This window comes from Schistocerca piceifrons, chromosome 1 (assembly GCF_021461385.2).
Source record: "Schistocerca piceifrons isolate TAMUIC-IGC-003096 chromosome 1, iqSchPice1.1, whole genome shotgun sequence".
Lineage (NCBI taxonomy): Eukaryota > Metazoa > Arthropoda > Insecta > Orthoptera > Acrididae > Schistocerca > Schistocerca piceifrons.
The window spans coordinates 143,723,312-143,749,151 of NC_060138.1; the positions used below are offsets into that span (position 1 = coordinate 143,723,312).

The following is a 25,840-nucleotide window of genomic DNA, read 5'->3' on the forward strand; positions in this document are numbered from 1 at the left end:
TTTGACTTTCCACTACCGACTTGAAAACCTACTCATGTTATATAGGCTGTACGGCTGTAACAATTAATGACCTTGCGAAGTAATACGGCTTCATTGTTTGCCAAATTTTCCGGACAACTAATTCGACAACGCAAATCTAAAAAATATCGTGTACCTCCCGGCTACAGACAGACTCTATCTTCTCGAGAATGTCACCAGAAAGGGAATAGCGATGTGATATTATTAAGAAACAATGGTCCCCATATGCAAAACGTCATAAAGAAATATATCACAGTATGTGACGTTGGGCAAGTTCAAAGGTCTAGCTTAGATCCGATTACGCATAAAACTTGTACTTGAATCTGAAAGACGTCGTAATCCGCGGTCTCCGTACATCAGCACAAAATAAAGTAATAAAAGACGGCAAAGACCCGCACTGGTGCAATGGTGCCACTCTGAGAATGTTGCGAAGACCGTGTCTACCGTACTCTCGTTGCAAAACAAACTACTGGGGAACTAATAGGGAAAACGTCATAGCAACTCCTACATAGTGATAGTGATGATGGACCTGTAGTTTAAAAACACTTTGTATCATTGGTTTTTCCATTTTGTAAACTCCATCAATGAAAATGCTTTCAATAATTTACATATTTTCGTATATGTTTTATATTTCTAGTTTAGAAATGGTTAGTTTGGTAGGAAAGAAAGTACGCACATGTCCACAAAAACATACGTTTATTACATCTGTTAAACAATGCTACAAACATTTTACAAGTTTAAACAAACAGTATCATGTCATATACAAAAGTTAAACAATTTCATTCACCTGTTTGTCGATCTTGGGCTATAAATTCTAGAGCTATCTGTTCGACTCCGAAATAAATAAAATATATCTATATACTTTCTTGCGCGAATATTTCCGTATTTTTGTAACGCGTTCCATGAACCGTTTCTTCCGGCACATTTGGTAATCACTACCTGTGAAGTACTTTGTACATCGCCAATCTATTTATCTATACGACCGAATTTTGTATACTCTTCTCGTTATCTTCCACTCTGAAGAAGGCAATAAAACACGACTGTTGCAAATAAAAATCCGAAGCAGTACGTTACGAGACGCAATAATTTTGTTACTCACATACATTATGTTCTGCGCGCTATACCCAATTTTTAGTAATTTAAGCAATAGCGATTGCAGTAAACTATGCCGATTTGTTTAAAAGCACCTGCTGAAGTACTTGTGACATGCTTGCAAGTCAGGGCGAAGAAGTTATACGAACATTAGCAAAGCAAACGTACTGACAATCTGAGTTTCCTTTTGTAACATTGTTTTCTTTAAGATGTCGTTCAAGAGTTCTTTTAAACGTATGAACACATTAACCACATAAACTCCAGGAGGAAAACACGAAACCTTATTACAAATGGTAAGAGCACACTGATTATGTCAACTGGAAGTGATTGTTAATACTGGCTGATACATTAATCGCACATTAATCTTACATGCTAATATTTGTTAAGAACGACAATCATTACATATGACACAATATTGTACAGTTACGGTTTCACAACAACAAATACACAGATATTATCAGCTTGGGGTTGTTTGTGTGTGCCAGCTTTCGGCATGGAAGAAGTAACACTGAATACACATGAGTTATTTTCGTGGATTTTAAGAAAACATGGGAATGGGAAGTAAATGGGGGTACCCTGTCATACGACAAACGTGAAAAATTTCACACACGATTACATCAAATTATCACATTATTTTCGAATACATATAATCACATCATATTACATTCAAACACGATGGTAACAGTACACGACTCCGTCTACGCCCGGGTGGCAATATGATGGTTTCTTGCAAACAACAGACATTGTTTACTGATGGAAAGAGCGCTGCGCTTATAGAGTTACTGTGCTTGTTGATTTACGAACTGACATACGAAGTTGTCCATGTAAGTTAAGTTTTCTTCCCTGAATACGGCTATCCCGTAGACCTCATTTAATGGATACCCTATTTTAGTGTTTTTCTTTTTGCAATGTAAGTTTGTTTTGGAAGTGCAACAAACATTGTCGAAGGAAGATACACTTTTCAAACCACCTGTTAATCAGTTATCTGTTTAAATTGTTCTGTCTTCTGGTTAAAAAAAAAAAAAAAAAAAAAAAAAAAAAAAAAAAAAAAGATGATTTTTCATTCTGATCAGAAGTATGCTGAACTACATTCAACTTGTAACTTGTAAACAACATCAATGATATTGAAACTAGCTCATGGGGTAAAAACTGGTAAGAGGTGGCTGGTTCCTAGAGGTAGCGGCGGTGCTAGTTGAAGAGCATTGCGTAAAGTAACATTTCTTTGCGAAATGAATCACTGCACATTGCAAGCACGATTGCAGAGAACTAGTACTGGGTTTCTCTTGTCGAGGCCCAAAGAAACACTTGAAAGAAAATCCTGTAACACAGAATGTAACGTCACCCGCATTTCTGAACCACCCAGCGCGTTCGTACATTAATAGAAATGGCATTTCACTGGGGGAAGTAGCAGCAATACTATGCGAGAAGTTTCAGCTGTGAATTGCGCACATACTGGCTCTGCTCTAAAGCGTGACGGCATCTGAGAAAGCTTGCAGGGGAGCAAGTCATACGGAATGAGTGGTGAACAATGCTCTGTGCCAGTTGATAATACAGATAGGACGGTCCTTACTGCATATAAATACTGTAAATCCTTTTCTGGGATGATCTGAAGAAAAGAACGGAGGACAGTTTTGTGTTTCGAAGGAGGAACAGCTTCTTTAGCTCGACCAGGAGAGGCAGACCCCTGGCTTTTATGACAGCACTATGGGAAGCAAGGAATTGGAGGAATTAGCGAAATCAGTGTCAATAGGATTGTCGACTACCAGGTTTAACGTTTCCCAACGTATTAATCTCTTTGTTCGGGTTCGATTCCCAGCTGGGTCGGGGAATTCTGTCAACCCAGGAACTGTGTGTTGTGCTGTCCTCATCATCATACTTTCATCCTCATCGACTGCAGGTCGCCGAAGTGGCGTCATATTGAAAGACCAGCACCCGGCGAACGGTCTGCCCGACGGGGGACCCTAGCCATCCGAATAAATAAATTCTCTTTGCCAGAGAAGCAGTAAGATATGAAATGCGCTGTTTATATCAAGAACTTAAAATTTTCCCTCACTATCCTTCCAGGCACACGTTTCAGATATACTTCACCGAGTCCTGAGTCTGTAAGAAGAAAGGAAACACAAATAGGGTCTATCGTTCCGGTAACATGAGGATCATTAGAATCAAAGGAAGGGAATCAGCAAGGAGGCTCGGAAATTATCTTTGGCAATTAAGAGGGAACCGAGAAAAACCTTCATCTAGGAGGCCGGACGAGGATTTGAACTGTCGTCCTCCTGCGTACGATTCCGGCGTTTCGCCAATTCGTCATCCAGTCATTCGGGCCACAGCTATATACTATGCAGATGTACATATGGCAAGGCCTTAAAGTATGTGTACGTATGTACAAGGTAGAATTCACAGCTATTAAAGAATACTAGTCTTTGCCTACACAGTCTCGCGTCTGCTATCTTAATGTTACTGTCCACTCAATTGCAAACCTTCAGTCGCTTTTTGATTGACGTAATTAATGTCTTCGATGAATCTTAGCGCTGACACCCCTCCACAGTAAAATATTAGCTTATCGGAAATTTGCGTGAAACAATTTATCTGCTAAATCTGTCTGAAGAGAGGGAGACATCTCACAGTGCTATTTACCGTGGCGCATTAAAGTGCTACCTGGCGTATAACTTCGGAAGCTCAACGCAGCCCCTCGCGGGAGATGCTGTCATACAGGGTAGTTAGAAACAGTCTGAAAAGGTTGTAAGGGATTTGAAAGACATGTTATGCTAAAAACGATTGTTATGAAAAATTTCTATACGCTGCGCCGTTTCCGAATTAGTAACCATTGAACTTAACCACTCAGACCGTTGTTCATGCAGATTCAAGAGGCTTACGAGATACAGTTTGTGTCAGTTGCTCTGACAACGCTGATGACAGTGCACGAGACTGCTCACAACCTTCGGTTCGGGTTCGATACTAACCAGTGATGGGGAATTGAGTCTTGGAACGAAAATGCGTAGGAATAGTACATTTCTCCGCTATGCATATGACACGTAATTTCCGCTGATTGAGCAAAGTAACGAGTTCCTTATTCATATGAATTCATGCCATCCTAGTATTTGATACATCATGGAGTTTCAAACAGTACAGTCAGATACTTTTCTTTGAATTCCTGGTAACACGGAAGGTAGTCGGGTCCCTATGGCTCAATGTCTACAGTAAGCTTACGTATCCTAACAAGTATCTGCAGGCAGACATCTGTATCCAGAGTGCTGGGGTTAGTGTCGTCCCACACGGTACACAGAGTGCCAAAGGAAGGAAGCTATGCGTCTCAACTTCAGCATTTACGAGAGTTAGCCACAAAAACAACAAATCAGTTAAACAAAAATTTCAGTCCTTTTTTTTGTAACTAGCTTGGACTTACGTTAGTTTAAACGGCATAATGTTCCTGAAAGATTTAGAAGTGTGGTGCGAAGTCTGCTTGCATAGATAGTTGAGCTGAAGGGCTAGGATGATACTCGTCGTTAAATGTCAAACGAAGGGGTACTGTTCCTGATAGGACGTTTCAGGATAATTCTGATCAGATGGTCTGTGCAACGTCAAATAAATTAAGTTACACATCTGCAGGGCCGACGTCCGTGGTCAAACGTTGATATATTTTCGTAAAACGACACAGCAAAACAATAGAGTGCAGTTGTAGAGCCCCACACCTTCAAGATTACGTCCTGAAAAATCTTTCTTTCCTTCTCGGTTTCCAGAGCTGGTAGAGCTCGTGGTATATTAGCGACTTTGGCTGTCAGACACAAGCGGATATGAAGAGAACTGCGTCGTAGCGGACGTGGAACAGATGCTCCGAAGCAGCCACGGCGGCTACATCTTGAGCTCGGCCAGCATCTGCCGCAGGTCGGCCAGCGTGTTGTAGTCGCGGTCGCAGTCGCCGTCCGAGAAGTCTCGGCTCGAGTCGGACTTGCCCAGCGCGGGGCGGTACCTGCTGAGGGCCAGCGGCACGGGGAGCAGCTCGGGCATCACCGAGTGGTGCGTGATCAGCGACGCCAGGCTCGAGAACTCCTTCGTGAAGCCCTGCAAAACAGCAGCGACACAACTTACAGGTTGGTCCTTACATACACTACTGGCTATTAAAATTGCTACTGCAGGAAGAAATGCAGGTGATAAACGGGTATTCATTGGACAAATATATTATACTAGAATTGATATGTGATTACATTTTCACGCAATTTGGGTGCATAGATCTTGAGAAATCAGTACCCCAAACAAACAACCTCTGGCCGTAATAACGGCGTTGATACGCCTGTGCATTGAGTCAAACAGAGCTTGGATGGAGTATACATGTACAGCTGCCCATGCAGCTTCAACACGATACCACAGTTCAAGATCAGTGACTGGCGTATTGTGACGAGCCAGTTGCTCGGCCACCATTGACCACACGTTTTCAATTGGTGAGAGATCTTGAGAATGTGCTGGCCACGGCACCAGTCGAACATTTTCTGGATAACGTCGTCGATATGTTAGTGCAGATGGTTGTTCTCTTGCAAACGTCCCCATCTGTTGACTCAGGGATCGAGACGTGGCTGCACGATCCGTTACAGTCATGCGGATAAGATGCCAGTCATTTCGACTGCAAGTAATACGAGCCCGTTGGGATCCAGCACGGCGTTCCGCACTACGCTCCTGAACTTACTGATTCCATATTCTGGTAACAGTCATTGGATCGCGACCAACGCGAGCAGCAATGTCGCGTTACAATAAACCGCAATCGCGATAGGCTACAATCCGACCTTTTTCAAAGTCGGAAACGTGATGGTACGCATTTCTCCTCCTTGCACGAAGCATCACAACGACGTTTCACCAGGCAACGCCGGTCAACTGCTGTTTGTGTATGAGAAATCGGTTGGAAACTTTCCTCATGTCAGCACGTTGTAGGTGTCACCACCGGCGCCAACCTTGTGTGAATGCTCTGAAAAGCTAATCATTTGCATATCACAGCATCTTTTCTTGTCGGTTAAATTTCGCATCTGTAGCACGTTATCTTCATTGTGTAGCAATTTTAATGGCCAATAGTGTATAAAGGGAGGACGTACAGCGTATGATAAAAACTTATGTGTATCATGGACATTCGGTGAAGACTAGCACTAGTTCTTTGCATCGAGTGCAGTGTTTTGCAGAGGCATTCACAATTGATCCGCTTGAGTTTCATGAAATTCCTAATGGTGGCGTCGCAATACGTAGCCTTAGAAATGGCGGACGTAACGGTAGTTGCGTTCCAAGCAGAGAGCTGTCATTGAGTTTCTTCTGGTTCAAAACCATTGAATCTCAGATACTGATGGACGTTTGCAGAATGTCTACGGAGATGTGGCAATGAACGAAAGCACGGTGAGTCATTGGGCGAAGCATGTATCTTTAGCGCAACAAGGTAGCGCAAACATGTCCGATCTCCAGTGTGCCAGCCGTCCGCACACAGTTGTGACTCCTGCAATGTTGGAACGTGCGGACATTTTCATTCGAGCTGGTTAGATTAGATTAATTACTGGTTCCATAGACCCATAAAAGAGGGAATCCTCCTGGGTGTGTAACATGTCAGATACACACATTACAAAAATGTAATAAGAAAAACCTGAGTTTCATTAATTTTAATGATACTCAGTCAATAAACAGTAAAATTATGTACATGCATTAAATTTAAACTTCTAATATTTACAGGTTTAATACTTACATCTGCTTTCATTAAATCCATCATTCAGATATTTGCTGGTTTCTTGGCTATTACAACCAAGTATTGTCAAAAATTAAAGTAAATTATTGATTTCAGTGATCCTCAGTTAAGAACAGTCAGATTATGTACAAGATTTAAAATTAATCTTCTACTATTTACACACTTATGACTTACATCTGCTTTCCATACATCCATCATTCACACAGTAGGTAGTTACTTGGCTGTTACAACGAAGAATTATCAAAAATTAAAGTATAATAAATTTTCATTAAAATGTTCTACTGCACTTGTTGAGAAACTCATGGATGGAATAGAAGGAGTTGGCCACCAAAAATTCTTTTAAATTATGTTTAAATTGTGCCTTGTCTGAAACTAAACTCTTAATGGTTGCTGGTAACTTATTGAAAATATGCGTTGCTGAATACTGGACTCCTTTCTGGGCAAGAGTAAGTGATTTTAAATCTGTATGTACATTGTTCTTATTCCTAGTATTGATACTGTGTACTAAGCAGTTAGTTGGAAAAAGAGATGTATTATTTACAACAAACTTCATTAAGGAATAAATATACTGAGAAACTGTGGCTAATATGCCCAATTCTTTGAATAGGTTTCGACATGATGTTCTAGGATTTACACTGCTCATTACTCTTATTATACGCTTCTGTACTCTAAAAATTTTTTCTCTGTTTGTGGAGTTACCCCAAAATATGATACCATATGACATAATGGAGTGAAAATAAGCAAAATATGCCAGTTTCTTATATTTGTATCGCCTATGTCTGATATCATTCGCATTGCAAACACAGACTTGTTTAAGCGCTTTAGCAGTTCGTTAGTATGTTGCTCCCATTGAATTTATTATCAAGTTGTAATCCCAAGAATTTTACACTCACAACTTCTTCTATTTCCATGTCATCATATTTTATATACACACCAGAAGGAAATCTCTTGGAAGTTATGAACTGCATATAGTGGGTTTTTTCAAAGTTTACTGTCAGTGAATTGGCTATTAACCACTTATTAATGTCAGTAAAAATTTGATTAGCTGCCCTTTCTAAATTTATATTTGATTTACTAGTTATTGCAATGTTTGTATCATCTACAAATAAGACAAACTTGGCATCTGGTAAGGTAACAGATGACAGGTCATTAACATATACATGAAACAGTAGTGGACCAAGCATGGAACAATCAAACACCACGCTGCTCAACTGGACGTCTTGTTGGTACTGCTAAGACATCGGTCCGTCATTTGGCGTACTCAAAGGCGTGTACCCGTTAGGTTACTTGCCCCCTTACAAAATGACATAAAGCGCTATGACGGAATTGGTTGCGCGCTACGAAGCTGAATAAGACAATTTTTGTCGAACGTCGTCACAGGCGATGAACGCCAATCCATGAAGTGGCACCACACCACTTATTTTGATACCCTCAGTAAGTTAAAGAAACGATTTTATTGTGTTCATCACCACAAAAGTGCGAACGAACTTCTCCTTCTCCGTGACAATGCATGCCCTCAGATGTGTTTGCGCACCAGAATGGAACTCACTAAACTTCATTGGACTGTTCTTCTTCATCCAACCTACAGCCCCGATTTCGCACCTTCCGACTTCCATCTGTGAAGGATGCACTCGGCGGGAATCAGTGAGTGGGTGATGGTGAGGTTACTGATGCACTTCGATGTTAGCTGCGACTTCGACCAGTCCAGTGGTTCCATGCGGGCACAGAGGCTCTCCAAATAAGATGGCGTAAGGCTATCGTACTGAATGGAGATTATGTTGAAAATTAGGGTTTTGTACCAAAGGAGTGGGATAAAAGGTGTATCATAATCGTAAATAAAAACAACCTTGTTTCAGAAAAAAATGAGTTGCATTACTTATTGAACGCTCGTCGTACGTCTATGCTCTGCAGATACCCGCTGTGCTTTCTCCCCCTCTCTCAGCTGGGTTAGAGCAGTGAATGGAAGTGGCTGGTCACAAGTCCTTCTGTGACCTACTTATCGTGGACGCGAAATTGCTAACTGCGGGGAAGCTAAAGGCCACCCCCTATGACGCTGACCGACAACGGTCAATACCGAGACCAATAGTTTTCGCAGTTATCCACATCTAACTGTCGGACAACTTACATGCCTTCTGTAGATATCTTCTTGAAGTGTTTACCTCTTTTCAATGAATATTTGCATATGTTTAACTTTTTATTTAGGTCTCATGAACTTAGGTTCAGACAAACTTAATTATGTATACAGGGTGAAGTAAAATTCGCTCACTCGGGCTTCGCAGCGCGACCCCTCACACGCCAACGATAAAAAAAGTGTCTCTCGCAAAATTTCGTCCGGCGAGTGCATCCGGCAGAAAAAGGACGTTAAAAACTGGCAATCTGCAACAATGTATGGTAATTACCTTTGTCAGCACATGTAAACTATGCTACACAGTTGGTGCAGAGGATAGAGTTTTGGGTCAGCATGCAGGAGGGCGTGGGTTCGATCCTGGATTGGGGCACTTTTTTTTTATTTGCTAATTTCATTCTGACGTTTCATACTGTAGTATACGCCATTTCTTACGTCACATGTATCCTAAATTTACAACTTTTTGTAGCTCTGAACGTAACAAATACATGGTTAGACAAATAAGAAATAGACAGTTGAAGCAAATGACCTGTCATAGGACAGAATAACCACAAAAACAATATCAATTTTGAGATGATAAAAATGCTCCTGTTCCATGTAATGTGCATTACCCCTTTGACAGATTCCTACCGACATCGCTAATTGTGAACTGTTCTGTTTGGAATTACACTGTGTCCCTAAAGGTAATAGAGGTGATGTTTCCACAGTTTCATAGATAGAATAATAATAATAATAACAATAATAATAAAGCATTGGAATACGTACTAAATAGCATGCGGCAACCAGACTTAGTCTTGAAAGGCATTGGACCATGGTGATAACAAATAGAAAAAGTAACCGAGTTTGGACATTATTCGCAAAGCACCTGGGTAGTCCTATTGGTAACGGAAGGCCCTAACGAAATGTATGGACCTGAACGAGGCAAGAATAATAGATTCTACTGGTCTCTGGGACCATTGGAGGAGGATACAAAGAAAACAGATTTCACATCTAGTGGATGGGGCAATTGTTAAATTACATGACATGAAAAGGGCTTCTTTCAAAGCTGACCAGTCTTCCATTCCTACGATTGTTCTATGTGGTGCAAGTGTTTTCTAGAGGACTCACTGCAATCTCTGTTGGCGATTAAGATGCCAGATACCGGACCACCTGCACTACATTTAGCAAAAAAACGGGCCTCTACCCAGGATCGAATCATCGACCCGATCGAATCATCGACCTGCTGCATACTAACCCAAAACTCTATCCACTGCACCAACTTTACAGCACGAAGGTTGTGTGCTGACTCAGGTAGTTACCATACATGTGGTTAATGCGTTGCCAGATTGCAAAGCTTTAGCCGGCCGGAGTGGCCGAGCGGTTCTAGGCGCTACAGTCTGGAAACGCGCGACCGCTACGGTCGCAGGTTCGAATCCTGCCTCGGGCATGGATGTGTGTGATGTCCTTAGGCTAGTTAGGTTTAAGTAGTTCTAAGTTATAGGGGACTGATGACCTCAGATGTTAAGTCTCATAGTGCTCAGAGGCATTTGAACCATTTTGCCAAGCTTTAACTTCATTTTTCGGCCCGATGTACTCGCCGGACGAAATTTTGAGAGATCTTTTTATCGCTAGCATGTGAGGAGTTGCGCTGCGAAGCCCGAGTGCGGAATTTCGCTTCACCCTGTATAGTTCAAAAAATGTTCAAATGTGTGTGAAATCTTATGGGACTTAACTGCTAAGTTCATCAGTCCCTAAGCTTACAGCCGGCCGAAGTGGCCGTGCGGTTAACGGCGCTGCAGTCTGGAACCGCAAGACCGCTACGGTCGCAGGTTCGAATCCTGCCTCGGGCATGGATGTTTGTGATGTCCTTAGGTTAGTTAGGTTTAACTAGTTCTAAGTTCTAGGGGACTAATGACCTCAGCAGTTGAGTCCCATAGTGCTCAGAGCCATTTTGAACCCTAAGCTTACACACTACTTAATCTGAATTATCCTAAGGACAAACACTCCCACCCACGTCCGAGGGAGGACTCTAACCTCCGCCGGGACCACGTATAGTTCATCTGTAGGTTTTGATGAGTGAGTCTGCGAGTGTGAAAATATGTGACATAAATGGTTGTACTTCGACTGTATTTGATATAAATTCAACTTTACACATCCTCCTCTCTCTGAGAAAGGGGGTAGACAGACGGAAAGACAGACGAGCAACAAAGCAATCCTATGGAAGTCCCGCTTTTACCGCCAGCGGTACGGAAACCTAAAAATTAGTCTTCTTTGATACCAAATTTGGTTGAAATTCCTCCAGGCTTCCCTGAGTTACACATAAATGCCACTCCTTCTCACCACCAAACACAGCTGGACGTGTGCTTTGCGGCTTATAGTAATTTTCTTCCAGGTTGGATGTTATCGTGGCACTTTCTATAACGTGAAAGTATGTTGCACCTGCAGGGGCTGTGATGACGTCTGCCGAGCACGACCGTCCAGCTGGAAATCAAACAGGACAGGCGATGCCGCGGTGCTCTGCGTACATCACAGTAAGGGAAAACTACTTTATTCACTACCACCGTCACTCCTAATCGGGGGGGGGGGGGGGGGGGTTTAATCCCATAGAGTTTCTCTCCAGACATTTAGTGATATGTGTACCAAGATTGGTTGAAATAGATTAAGTCGTTTAGGAGAGGATGTTGAATATACATAAATACACACACACATCCATTTTTATTACATATTAAGGTTAAGGTGTTAAGATTATGATGTGGTACTCACCCTCATTGATCAGCATAATGGTTCTTATTTGTTACAAAGTCCGTTCGACGTTTTGCCCTAAGTTTAGCATTTAAGACTGAGATTTCGACAAAATACTTGCAGTTTTAAACTATTTCACAATCTTTTCTGCACACGTCTTTGACGAATTGTATATCATATAGCATTTGACAACAGACATGCACTGTTTTATAGGATTTCCAATTTTTGTTTCATACAACTGGTCATAAACACATCTACTCCCGATACTCAAAAGTAATGACGCAGAAAGTACATGGGACGGAGCATTTGGGAAATGCACCAGCTGCAGATATGGGACAGCAACGGATTTATGCACTGCAATAATGATTTCGAGCATTTTCTTTCATCGACGGTTCTCCTATTCATTAACAAGGTTCAGTGCCATAGCATACATAATTTTCTGTGCCCCTTTTATTTTACCCACCCTGTATATCCTCAGGAGTTGGAAATTTGAGCGTGAATGCCGATGTATATTCGATTATATGCCATACGTTAATGAAAATGGTGCTGTTTTAGTCTGTCACACTCTTCGACAGGGCCAGTCTGTGACGACGACACCTACTGCGATCTACTCGTAGTTTCAACTGTTCCTAACCGTGGTCAAACACATTTGCCAGACACTAGCAGGCCATTCGTTCGTTCCTGACTCTTGCAAAAAGATGTTCACCAGGTGGGTGCGATGTAATCGTGCACTATCGTCTTGAAAACCCAAACGTCTGCCGAAATGTTGACTGGGGGGCTTCACAAAAGCTTGGACGACCCTTTCCGAATAGTATGCTACCTTCAAATTACCCCTGAAGGCGGAGAGGAGTTCGATATGCGAATATGAAATGGGCCCAAAATATGCTGACCTACTTCCCTGCTGAAGCTGTGAAACTGGATGCGTGACACATGCATCGGTACCTGGCCATCTGCAAACACTTGTACCACCATCACCAGGCATCATACGTCTACTGTACCTGTCGCTGGAAATAATGTGACGCAATTTATCCAGGTACCATCCCGAGTGCCACCTTGCACCATTTTTTCTGGCCCTTCCCGTTCGCAATAGATGTCTCTTTTTGTATTTACATCATTAGTTTTCTGAGTCGTTCGGTGAGGCCCGCCAGGACTACCACTTCTACGTCTAGCTCTTTATCTCAGACTTTCACTTACGTCCAACTTCCTCAGTTATTAGTTGGATACAGTCCATTCTCTGTCCTCCCCTATGTCTTTTTCCCCTCTACTACTAGCTCTAATACCGTGGGAGCTATTACCTGACTTTTTAAGACAGGTCCTACCATCCTGCCCCTCGCTCTACTCAGTGTTTTCCACACATACCTTTCCTCACCGATTCTAAAAAAGACCTTTTCGTTCTTTATCTTATCAGTCAACTTAGTTTTCAGCACTCTTCAGTACGACTTCTCAGTTACGACTAATTATTACACTCTCTCTGGGTATGGCAGCTTTCACAGACGCTAGTGTAATTCCCTCACAATACACGAGGATGAGAGTACGGTGTCAATGAGTGACTGTTGACCCACCTTGATCTTGTACCCCTTGGCGGTGCGCAGGATGAGGTAGTGCGCGATGCCGGACGGCTGGAAGTCCCTGGGGACGCGCAACGACAGCGCGTAGCAGCCGGGCTTGCTGGTGCTCTCGCGCACCATGAACGCGCCCTCCGGTTCGTGGTCCAGCACCTCAAGGGCAGTCTCCCTGGAGAAACAAAAATTTCGTCACTAGTGGATAAATTCTTCACCGCAGTCCCTAAACCATATTAGAGAACGGGAAAGGAAGTAAATCTGTATCTACATGTACATAAATATTCCGGAAGCCATTGTGTGGTGAATGGTGCAGGGTATCACGTAGCACTGTTAGACATTTCCTTCCGTGTTCTACTCGTAAACAGAGGGAAGGAGAAGCGATATTCTACAAGCCTCCTTTCGAGTTCTACGAGGGTTGGGACTTTAATAGTGGCAACTATTTATTTCCAGCTCGTACAAAATAGATACGTGTTTAAAAGTTTTACTGACCTTCAAAGTAGTCACCTGCATTGTGTATAGCCCGTTGCCAGCGATGTGGAACTCGTAGGATACCCTTAGCAGAGCGCCCGCAGCTCGTGGTCGTGCGGTAGCGTTCTCGCTACCCGCGCCCGGGTTCCCGGGTTCGATTCCCGGCGGTGTCAGGGATTTTCTCTGCCTCGTGGTGGCTGGGTGTTGTGTGATGTCCTTAGGTTAGTTAGGTTTAAGTAGTTCTAAGTTCTAGGGGACTGATGACCATAGATGTTAAGTCCCATAGTGCTCAGAGCCATTTGAACCATTTTGAACCTTAGCAGAGCCAGTTGTGTAGCCAGTTCGAGCGGGGCGTTCTATTTCCCGACGAATTTATAGCAGTTCTGAAGCGAATGCCGTCAAGTATTTCCTTCAGTTTATAAATGAAGTTGAACTCACAAGGGCTTAAGTCAGGGGAGTGTAATAGGTGGTATAGCACTTAGCAACCCCATCAGTCAAACAAATCAGTAACAGCTAGCGCTGTACATACTTGAGCACTGTCCTGCAAAATGATGGTCAGGTCCTGCAGAAAGTATCATCACTTCTGTCTCTAAGCTGGTCGTAGGTTGTATTCCAAAAATGAACAGCACAGAGCCAGAAGTGATGACACTTTCTGCTGGACCTGACCATCATTTTATAGGACAGTGCTCAAGCACGTACAGTGCAAGCTGTTACTGATTTGTTTGACTGATGGGGCTGCTAAGAACTGTACCACCTACTGCACTCCTCTGACTTCAGCCCTTTTGAGTTCAACTCGATTTCTAAACTGAAGGAAACACTTCACGGCATACGCTTCAGAACTGCTACAAATTCGTCTGGCAATGGACCGCGCCGCTCGATATGTCAACACAACTGGCTCTGCTAAGGTAACCTACGACTTCCACATCACTGTCAACGGTTTATACACAATGCTGGTGACTACTTTGAAGGTCGGTAAAACTTTTAAACATGTATATTTTGTACGAGCTGTAAATAAAAAGTTCTCACTATTAAAGTCCCAGCACTCGTAGATTCACTTTTTTTCTTGGTTTTTGCTTTACGTGTACATTGATGGCAGTAGAATCGATTTGAAGTCGGTCTCAAATGCCGGTTTTCTAAATTTCCGAAATAGTGCCTCGCAATAAGAACGTTCTCCTTCCCCCAAGGATCCACACTTAGAGTTCACGAAGCAGGTACATAATACTTGCGCGCTGATCGAACCAACTGGTAACAAATCTATCAGCACGCTTCGGAAGTTCTTGGATATCTTCCTTTAATCGGACCTGGTAGGGATCCCAAACAGCGCGCAGCACTCACGAATGGGTCGCACTAGTGTTCTTTATGCCATCTCATTTACAGATGAGCTTTACTTCTCCAAATCTCTGCCAATAAAAAGAAGTTGGCTATTCGCCTTCCCTACTATAGGCCTGATGTGCTCCTTCCATTTCATATCCCTTTTCAGCGTTACGATAGGTATTTAAATGATGTGACTGTGTGAAGCACCACACCACTAAAACGATAGTCTAACGTTACAGGAACATTTTCATACTCATCCTCGCAAATTTTTTTTCTATTTAGGGCAAGCTGTAATTCATTATACCCACTATAAATTCTTTATATGTCACACTTTATCCTCCTACAGTCACTGAATGACGGTTCGTTCCTGTACACCTCGGCATCATCAGCAAACGGTCATAAATTGCTGCTTACCCCGTCTGTTAGATCATTTATGTGTACAGATAACAGGAGTGTCTTATCACACTTCCCTGGGGAACGCCTGACGACCCTTTTGTTTCTGATGAACACTCGCCGTGGATGACAACGTCTGGTCTGGGGTCTATTAAGAAGTATTCTACGCACTCATAGTATTCCAGTCACTCTTACATCTGCGAACCTAATCCATATCTTCGGACGTTCGTCAACAGTCGGCAGTGGGGCACTGTGTCAGACGCTTTCACGAAATCTCGGTATATACATCTGCCTGTTGCCCTTCATGCATTAGGATATCAAGGGAGTTCCAAACGAGCGGTGCTTTCTAAATCCGTAATTGAAAAGGATAAGATTCTCCATAAGGAATTTTACAGAACACTGTTAAACTTCCGTACAAATAGGACGCCTTTAGTAAACGAAATTCCCTCAGAATGACTGGGATCCTTCGGAAAGCCTGCTGTAACAAGGTATCTCACCTGGTAGGGAAGATACATGAGACAGGCAAAATAGCCTCAGGCTTCAAAAGGAATGTAGTAACTCGACTACAGTCGAAGGTTCGAAGCCTGCCTCGGGCATGGATGTGTGTGGTGTCCTTAGGTTAGTTAGGTTTATGTATTTCTAAGTCTAGGGGACTGATGACCTCAAATGTTAATTTTCATAGTGCTTAGAGCCATTTGAACCATTTTTAATAATTCGAAGTCCACATAAGTCAGAAGCCGACAGATGTGAATAACCATCAATTTAGTGATACGAATCAGTTTGGGTTTCAGGGATTTATAGGAACACCTGTGGCAATGCTGACCCTACATTTTCACATTATAATATGGACTAAACTATTTCAAATAATGAGGCAGAGAACGAATAAAGTGAGAGAGCAATAGGTCACCCACAACTTGTACAGAAATCAGACTGAGTTGTTAGAGTAGAAGGACATGCAGTGGAAGCAGTGTTTGAGAAATAAGTAACGTAGGATTATAGCCTGTTCGCCTTGTTATTCCATTTGTACGTTGAGCGAGGAAACGGAGGAGAAATTTGAAAAGGGAATTAGTTAAGGGTGAATAAATGAATACTTTCCGGTATGTAGACGACATTTCAGTTCTATCAGAGATGGCAAAGGGCTCTGAGGATCAGTTGAATGGAATGGAAACGTGTCTTGTGAAAATCAACAAATCCAATGCAAGGATACTGGAAAGCTGTCGAATTAAATCAGGTGATTCTGAGAGAACTAGACTGGGATATATCAGAAACAGCAGGTGGCCTATGTAGAGAGTGCAGATTAGGAAAAGAACGTAAAGCATTTCTGAGGGAGAAAATGTGTAATGGTGAATATAAATTTAAGAGTTAGGAAGTCATTTTGAAGATATATGTCTGTAGTGTAGTCTTGCACAGAAATGAAATGCGGTTGGCTCTGAGCACTATGGGACTTAACTTCAGAGGTCATCAGTCAAATGGTTCAAATGGCTCTGAGCACTATGGGACTCAACTGCTGAGGTCATTAGTCCCCTAGAACTTAGAACTAGTTATACCTAACTAACCTAAGGACATCACAAACGTCCATGCCCGAGGCAGGATTCGAACCTGCGACCGTAGCGGTCTTGCGGTTCCAGACTGCAGCGCCTTTAACCGCACGGCCACTTCGGCCGGCGGTCATCAGTCCCCTAGAACTTAGAACTACTTAAACCTAACTAACCTAAGGACATCACACATCCATGTCCGAGGCAGGATTCGAACCTGCGACCGTAGCGGTAGCTCGCTTCCAGACTGTAGCACCTAGAACCGCCCGGACACTTCGGCCGGCGAAATGCGGTTGATGAATAGTACAGACGACAAGAACACAGCAGACTTTGAAATGTGCTGTCACAAAAAATTACTAGAGTTTATGGCAAGAATGGATACCTAATTGTTGTGTGACTACATCATATTAAGTAAAACTAGTAGGAATTTCTAAGAAAGCCGCTGTGTAGCGCTGAAGCAGCTACCGCTGATAGGTAGGCCTTGTGTGGTAACATACAGGTCATGTGAACAGTTCCACATGTACACAAAAGTATTGTGAGACGGCCTGGCCTTGCTCACCGGAAGGTGCACTGTGCAGCGGCGACAGTCCAAATGGACAGGACGGTGTCATCACGCCAGGGCAAATATCATATTATGAACTACGGGACCGGGGGGGGGGGGGGGGGGCTGCATAATAGTAAACCATACGTCCTGGAGCGTTTTTTATATACACTACTGGGCATTAAAATTGCTACACCACGAAGATGACGTGCTACAGACGGTAAATTTAGCCGACAGGGAGAAGATGCTGTGATATGCAAATGATTAGCTTTTCAGAGCATTCACACAAGGTTGGCGCCGATGGCGACACCTACAAGGTGCTGACATGAGGAAAGTTTCCAACCGATTTTTCATACAAACAGCAGTTGACCGGCGTTGCCTGGTGAAACGTTGTTGTGATGGCTTGTGTAAGGAGGAGAAATGCGTACCATCACGTTTCCGTCTTTGGTAAAGGTCGGATTAGCCTATCGCGATTTCGGTTTACCGTATCGCGACATTGCTGCTCGCGTTGGTCGCATTCCAATGACTGTTACCAGAATATGGAATGGGTGGGTTCAGGAGGCTGATACGGAACGCCGTGCTGGATCCAAACGGCCTCGTATCACTAGCAGTCGAGATGACAGGCATCTTATCCGCATGGCTGTAAAGGATCGCGCAGCCACGCCTCGATCCATGACTCAACAGATGGGGACGTTTGCAAGACAACAGTCATCTGCACGAACAGCTCGACGACGTTTGCAGCAGCATGGACTACCAGCTCGGAGACCGTGGCTGCGGTTACCCTTGACGCTGCATCACAGACAGGAGCGCCTGCGATGGTGTACTCAACGACGAACCTGGGTGCATGAATGGCAAAACGTCATATTTTCGGATGAATCCAGGTTCTGTTTACAGCATCATGATGGTCGCATCCGTGTTTGGCGACATGGCAGTGAACGCACATTAGAAGCGTGTATTCGTCATCGCCATACTGGCGTATCACTCGGTGTCATGGTATGGGGTGCCTTTGGTTACACGCCTCGGTCACCTCTTGTTCGCATTGACGGCCCTTTGAACAGTGGAGCCGCGTAGGATTAGCCGAGCGGTCTAAGGCGCTGCAGTCATGGACTGTGCGGCTGGTTCCGGCGGAGGTTCGAGTCTCCCTCGGGCATGGGTGTGTGTGTTTGTCCTTAGGATAATTTAGGTTAAGTAGTGTGTAAGCTTAGGGACTGATGACCTTAGCAGTTAAGTCCCATAAGGTTTCACACACATTTGAACATTTTTTTTTTTTTTTGAACAGTGGACGTTACATTTCAGATGTGTTACGACCCGTGGCTCTACCCTTCGTTCGATCCCTGCGAAACCCTACATTTCAGCAGGATAATGCTCGGCGGAATGTTGCAGGTCCTGTACGGGCCTTTCTGGATACAGAAAATGTTTAACTGCTGCCCTGGCCAGCACATTCTCCAGATCTCTCACCAATTGAAAACGTCTGGCCAATGGTGGTCGAGCAACTGGCTCGATATAATATGTCAGTCGCTGGTCTTGATGAACTGTAGTATCGTGTTGAAGCTGCATGGGCAGCTGCACCTGTACACGCCATTCAAGCTCTGTTTGACTTAATTCCCAGGCGTATCAAGGCCGTTATAGCGGCCAGAGGTGGTTGTTCTGGGTATTGATTTCTCAGGATCTATGCACCCAAACTCCGTGAAAATGTAATTACATGTCAGTTCTAGTATAATATATTTTTCCAAAGAATACCTGTTTATCATCTGCATTTCTAATTGGTGTAGCAATTTTAATGGCCAGTAGTGTAACTGTGAATTTTGAGGCGGACTGCTATGCTAGAGGATGTTTCGACTGGGCACCGCCAGTTGCAGTCATGGGTTCAAGACTGGGGCAAGGCATCTGCCTCACCCACTAAGTCGATGCTGTGGGACTTGGTGCCACAGCGCCTCGGTCCTGTCATCTGCACCTGATGCCGCCAGATGCTGCTAGGTAGCACCGTTTCGTGTTCAATACTCTCAGTCTTCCATCACCATTGCAGTGGACATCAGGCGGGCCTCAGTCGCCTGGGCGCAGGCATTTCACAGCGGAACTCCGTCGCATCACGAGAAGACGCGTGTCGCTTATCTCTGGGCCTTGACTGACTTACGAGCCACTATGCTGCTTGTGGCCTGACATCAGTATCGCTGGGTGCTGGTGTGTGAACCTCTACACGACGGTAGAAGCCAGCCATCCATTAGCCATCGCCGACCTGCCATGCTATTATAAGGCGTGTCCCCCTGACATTATCAATGACAGGATGTGTAACTGAAGCCTAATAAACTAGTTCGCTCGACCACCAAACTGTCACTGGGCACCATAGACCCACCACATCACTGCTCACTCTACGGAGTGATGCCAACAGCTGGAACCCACTACCTAATGACCATAAAATCAAATTTGACTAGAAAAGCAACCAGTTGATAGATCTTGATGTGTCAAGGAGTAATATTAAGTTGGTTCTTAAGCACGAGGGTTAATAATGGTAGAGGGAGACAAAGGACCTGATTACTGTAGTAATCAGGTTCAAACGGTTGTAAGTTGCAGTAGTTGTACAGAGATAAAGAGACTTGCACTGGGTAGATTAGAGTGGAGAGCTACAGCAAACACAATACAACAAGCAGCCGAAGGGAGGAGCGATGTTTCCTATAATTCTTGATGAGTGCACCAGTAACCTGGGTGAAATAAACGCTACATTATATTGATAAAGTTGACAGACGTGGCAGTGTTGTTGGTGATTCGTATGTCAGGTAGTACTTTAGTTTCCGATATCCCATGAACAAGGAAACACCGTACTACGCTGTTGAAGCTAAAAATCTGTCATCAATGACAAGCAATTACACACACACACACACACACACACACACACACACAGCACTCTAACACTTACTAACGAAACTAGGCTCATGGTTCTTTTTCTTCTGTTTAGTCATAATTCTCCTGCACCAAACTCTTTGTCTCAGAGTAGCACTTTCACCGTACGTCGTTAATTGTGTGCTGCATAACAACGTCTCTCTCTCTCTCTCTCTCTCTCTCTCACTCTCTCTCTCTCTCTCTCTCTTTCGCCTTTTACATATGACAATTTTCTCTTGTACCATGGAGGTTATTCCCCGATATCTTAACAAATCTCCTATCATGCTCTTCATCTTGTCTGCGTTTTCGATATATTCCTTTCTTCGACGATTCTACTGCGAATCTACTCATTACTCATCCGTGTAACTAATTTTCAAAATTCTTGCATTGCAGCGCATCTCAGATGCTTCGATTCTCTTCTGTTCCGGTTGTCTCAATGTCCATGATTCGTTACCCTGCAATCCAGTGCTCCTGACGTCTATCCTCAGAAATTTTTCTCATATATTGTACCAATAGTTATTTCTGATTGGATTCAGAATTTAGTGGTACGAAGAACTTAGTATCTTTTCTTCGATGGAATGGCACTGACAGATACAAAAATATGTTTAAGTGCGTCCCAAGAAAGCATGTTGGGGCGCTTGTTGTTTAAGTTTATCACGAGGCATACGGTATTAATAGTAACCTCAAACCTACTGTAGATACTACTCTAGTACTACTGTCGCTAAGAGATCTGCGCCATTATTTAGTCAGACCTTGATAGAAATTTTATGCAGAGATTTACAACTCGTTTAACGTTCATAATTAACAAATTTTGTACTCCACCAAACATAAAACCTTACTATGACATGACTGTAACACAAGTGAATCACGAATGGATTCAGTTAACTAATACGTAAAACAGAGTAAGAATAACTGCGGTCATGAAATAGAGTGATCACGTAGCTATTGTTGTAGATGAAGCAAGTGATAGACTAAAGTAAATTATTAGCTACTTATGCCTAGGTGTTAATTCAAATCCGATTTTCTACGATTTCTGTCAAATGTATTTAAATACTCAGGTATGATACTCTCTCAATAATGGTGTATTATTTCTATCTACATATGTAAGTTACAAACCACGGCGAAGTATATGACCATTTGTATCAGATGTTGAGGTTTCTTCTCGTACTATCTGCGTATGTAGCATGGAAAGAATTGTAACTGAAGTGTCTCTGTGCATACTGTAATTAATCTTACCCTCTATCTGCCACCTCTATGGGAGGGATACGTACGGGTTTGTGTTAAATTGCTCGATCCTTAAAGCACTAGCACTTGAAACTTTACATGTAAGCTTTTATTTGATAATCTGTGCCTAACCACAGGCACCCTCTAGTTCAGGGTTTCGTCATTTCCGTAATTCCCTGCTGTGAGTCCAACAAAACTAGGCTATTTTTGCTGCCCTCGTTCGTTTACATTTAATATCCCCCGTTATTTCTGTTTGGTACAGACCCCACACATTTGAACAACAGTCCAATATGTGTTTAACATTGTTCTGTAAGCAACCGGATTTGTAGGGTGACTGCATTTTGCTAGTATTCTACCATGAAATTTACCTACAATTGACACTGTGATCACTCAATTTTATATGCGAACAAAACGTTAAACCTAGATATTTCTGTAAGCTCCCTGACTGAACTTTGACCCATTGTTGTTACTATAATAGGATATTAATTTAATGCGCTTTCTAAAGTGCAAAAATTTACCGTTATAAGTGAAGTGAACAAAATTGCGGACGTTCTGCAGTATTAAATTATTTCGTTAACTGCCATTCAGTTTAAAACGTTAACTAATTACTTAGTGAGTGAGAAGCACAGCTATCAGCCATGGACCATGTCCTTCGCTTAATAAACAACGAACTGAACTTAGTCTTTCTGGTTGGTCCGGAAAATAATAAACATCTAGTTCACAGTCCTGATTTAATATTAAACTATGGCGCACCCTAGCTTCGCAGCCGTATATATGGCTGCACATCTGTGGAATAGTAGTGATGTTTTACACAGGCAAACCTTTCTAATGAATCACACTGTTAGTTAAAAACTTATGAAAATCCCTACAGTAGTTCCTGAAAAAGTCATCACATATTACCAGAAAAAAGTGGCAGGCCTTTTCTCGTTTAAGGTCATGCAATATGCACGAAATATTTACAGATTATATTCACAAACATTCCATGTGAATCAGAGCATGTATCAGCGAAAACAGTATCGATATCCCATTTGTAGTTCCTTTTATTAGGCTACAGCTATAGAGAGAAAAACGCGACAGTGGACTTTAAATTAGTCGTATATACACTCCTGGAAATGGAAAAAAGAACACATTGACACCGGTGTGTCAGACCCACCATACTTGCTCCGGACACTGCGAGAGGGCTGTACAAGCAATGATCACACGCACGGCACAGCGGACACACCAGGAACCGCGGTGTTGGCCCTCCAATGGCGCTAGCTGCGCAGCATTTGTGCACCGCCGCCGTCAGTGTCAGCCAGTTTGCCGTGGCATACGGAGCTCCATCGCAGTCTTTAACACTGGTAGCATGCCGCGACAGCGTGGACGTAAACCGTATGTGCAGTTGACGGACTTTGAGCGAGGGCGTATAGTGGGCATGCGGGAGGCCGGGTGGACGTACCGCCGAATTGCTCAACACGTGGGGCGTGAGGTCTCCACAGTACATCGATGTTGTCGCCAGTGGTCGGCGGAAGGTGCACGTGCCCGTCGACCTGGGACCGGACCGCAGCGACGCACGGATGCACGCCAAGACCGTAGGATCCTACGCAGTGCCGTAGGGGACCGCACTGCCACTTCCCAGCAAATTAGGGACACTGTTGCTCCTGGGGTATCGGCGAGGACCATTCGCAACCGTCTCCATGAAGCGGGGCTACGGTCCCGCACACCGTTAGGCCGTCTTCCGCTCACGCCCCAACATCGTGCAGCCCGCCTCCAGTGGTGTCGCGACAGGCGTGAATGGAGGGACGAATGGAGACGTGTCGTCTTCAGCGATGAGAGTCGCTTCTGCCTTGGTGCCAATGATGGTCGTATGCGTGTTTGGCGCCGTGCAGGTGAGCGCCACAATCAGGACTGCATACGACCGAGGCACACAGGGCCAACACCCGGCATCATGGTGTGGGGAGCGATCTCCTACACTGGCCGTACACCACTGGTGATCGTCGAGGGGACACTGAATAGTGCACGGTACATCCAAACCGTCATCGAACCCATCGTTCTACCATTCCTAGACCGGCAAGGTAACTTGCTGTTCCAACAGGACAATGCACGTCCGCATGTATCCCGTGCCACCCAACGTGCTCTAGACGGTGTAAGTCAACTACCCTGGCCAGCAAGATCTCCGGATCTGTCCCCCATTGAGCATGTTTGGGACTGGATGAAGCGTCGTCTCACGCGGTCTGCACGTCCAGCACGAACGCTGGTCCAACTGAGGCGCCAGGTGGAAATGGCATGGCAAGCCGTTCCACAGGACTACATCCAGCATCTCTACGATCGTCTCCATGGGAGAATAGCAGCCTGCATTGCTGCGAAAGGTGGATATACACTGTACTAGTGCCGACATTGTGCATGCTCTGTTGCCTGCGTCTATGTGCCTGTGGTTCTGTCAGTGTGATCATGTGATGTATCTGACCCCAGGAATGTGTCAATAAAGTTTCCCCTACCTGGGACAATGAATTCACGGTGTTCTTATTTCAATTTCCAGGAGTGTATAAAAACAGATGAGCAAACACAGCTCCCTTCTCCTAAACTGCACTTGGCCTCACATTGCTTCAGTTACTCCAAGACTGTCGATTCCACTATATCGGTTCTTTTTTCCTGTATTAATGTTATTTTGACTGTCTATGTTCTCCATAAATTATTTTATTTATGTATATCTTCCCTACAGTGGAACAGTTGTTCATACCACTATTACATACTTTTTTGTACGTATTTTCTTTTACAGTAGCCAATTCATTCCTTTACTCTAATATTGCGTCATCCTCCATATGTGGTACCTCTCTCTTTAATACTATTATCCTGCAATTTTTTCCATTTATTGTTTGTTAATTTAAATTGATATACAAACAATTTATTTGTTTTGTCATATGTACACCTGTCTTTCGCTGAGTAGAAACACGCATGTGCGCTTTTTGCCCTGTTTAGTGTTGACGTTTTTTCTGATTTGCTCCCTTTCTGTTTATTTACTCAATAACTATAACATTGCCAGAGTTGATATTTTGTAAGAGTCTGTATAGGTTTTTTTATTGGTAACGCCACCGCCACGTAGCGCTCTGTATGAAAATCGCTGGCTGTGCTGCTTGCAGTCTGTGGCTGGTTTCCATTGTTGTTGGCTACTGTAGTGTTGGGCAGTTGGCTGTTAACAGTGCGTAGCGTTGCACAGTTGGAGGTGAGCCGCCAGCAGTGGTGGATGTGGGGAGAGAGATGGCGGAATTTTGGGAGCGGATGATCTGGACGTGTGTCCATCAGAGACAGTACATTTGTAAGACTGGATGTCATGAACTGCTATATATTATGACTTTTGAACACTATTAAGGTAAATACATTGTTTGTTCTCTATCAAAATCTTTCATTTGCTAACTATGCCTATCAGTAGTTAGTGCCTTCAGTAGTTTGAATCTTTTGTTTAGCTGGCAGTAGTGGCGCTCGCTGTATTGCAGTAGTTCGAGTAACGAAAATGTTTGTGAGGTAAGTGATTTGTGAAAGGTATAGTTTAATGTTAGTCAGGGCCATTCTTTTGTAGGGATTATTAAAAGTCAGATTGCGTTGCGCTAAAAATATTGTGTGTCAGTTTAGTGTTGATCAGAATAAGTAAAGAGAGTAATGTCTGAGAACGTTCAGTTTTGCTCAGCTGTTTGAAAAGCAAATAACGTAAGAGGTTCATCAGCAGAGTAATTCATTAATTTTTCTAAGGGGACGTTTAAATTTACTCTATGTTTGCACCTATCTATTTACAGTATCTTTTTAAATGCTGCTCATCAGTATTGTAACCTCTTTGACGAAGAGAGGGTATGTCTTACAATAGTCTTGCAAACCCGGAACAGGTCCACAAAATAAATTAATACTGTGGAACATACACAGTTTTACGCTTTTCATTCATTCACATTCAACTGCACCTACCACTAGCCGCTACCTGCAGCGCCTACAAATAGCATGAACGAAATTTTCATATTTTCTCGCTTACCTCACGCAAAGTATTAGTCTCACAGAAAAAATGAACACGACCTCCCTGTAGGAAATTTAGTGTAGTTAAATTTTGTGCTGAGTTACGTTTTGCTGGAGACCACGGTTTTCGTGTTATTCAAGAAAAACATACATGCTTGTCACTTCTGTACATTTCTCTTGAATTATTCGAAAACTACACGTTCTACCGAAAACGTATCCCAATAAAAAAATTAATTACATTACATTTTCTTCAAGAAAACCTGATTACTTTTTCTGTAGGAC

General features: G+C 43.3%; 1 protein-coding gene across 1 annotated transcript in view; it reads right to left on the bottom strand.

Moving 5' to 3' along the window:
• Positions 1-4,052: 4,052 nt before the first annotated feature.
• LOC124790774 (tensin-4-like) overlaps positions 4,053-25,840 on the bottom strand; it is a 90,125-nt gene continuing 68,337 nt past the window's right edge. The window contains exons 5-6 of the mRNA XM_047257813.1: positions 13,229-13,400; positions 4,053-5,169 (exon numbers count right to left, since the gene is read on the bottom strand). Coding sequence (XP_047113769.1) covers positions 4,960-5,169; positions 13,229-13,400 — 382 coding nt within the window. The 3' untranslated portion in view covers positions 4,053-4,959. The remainder of the gene's footprint in view (positions 5,170-13,228; positions 13,401-25,840) is intronic.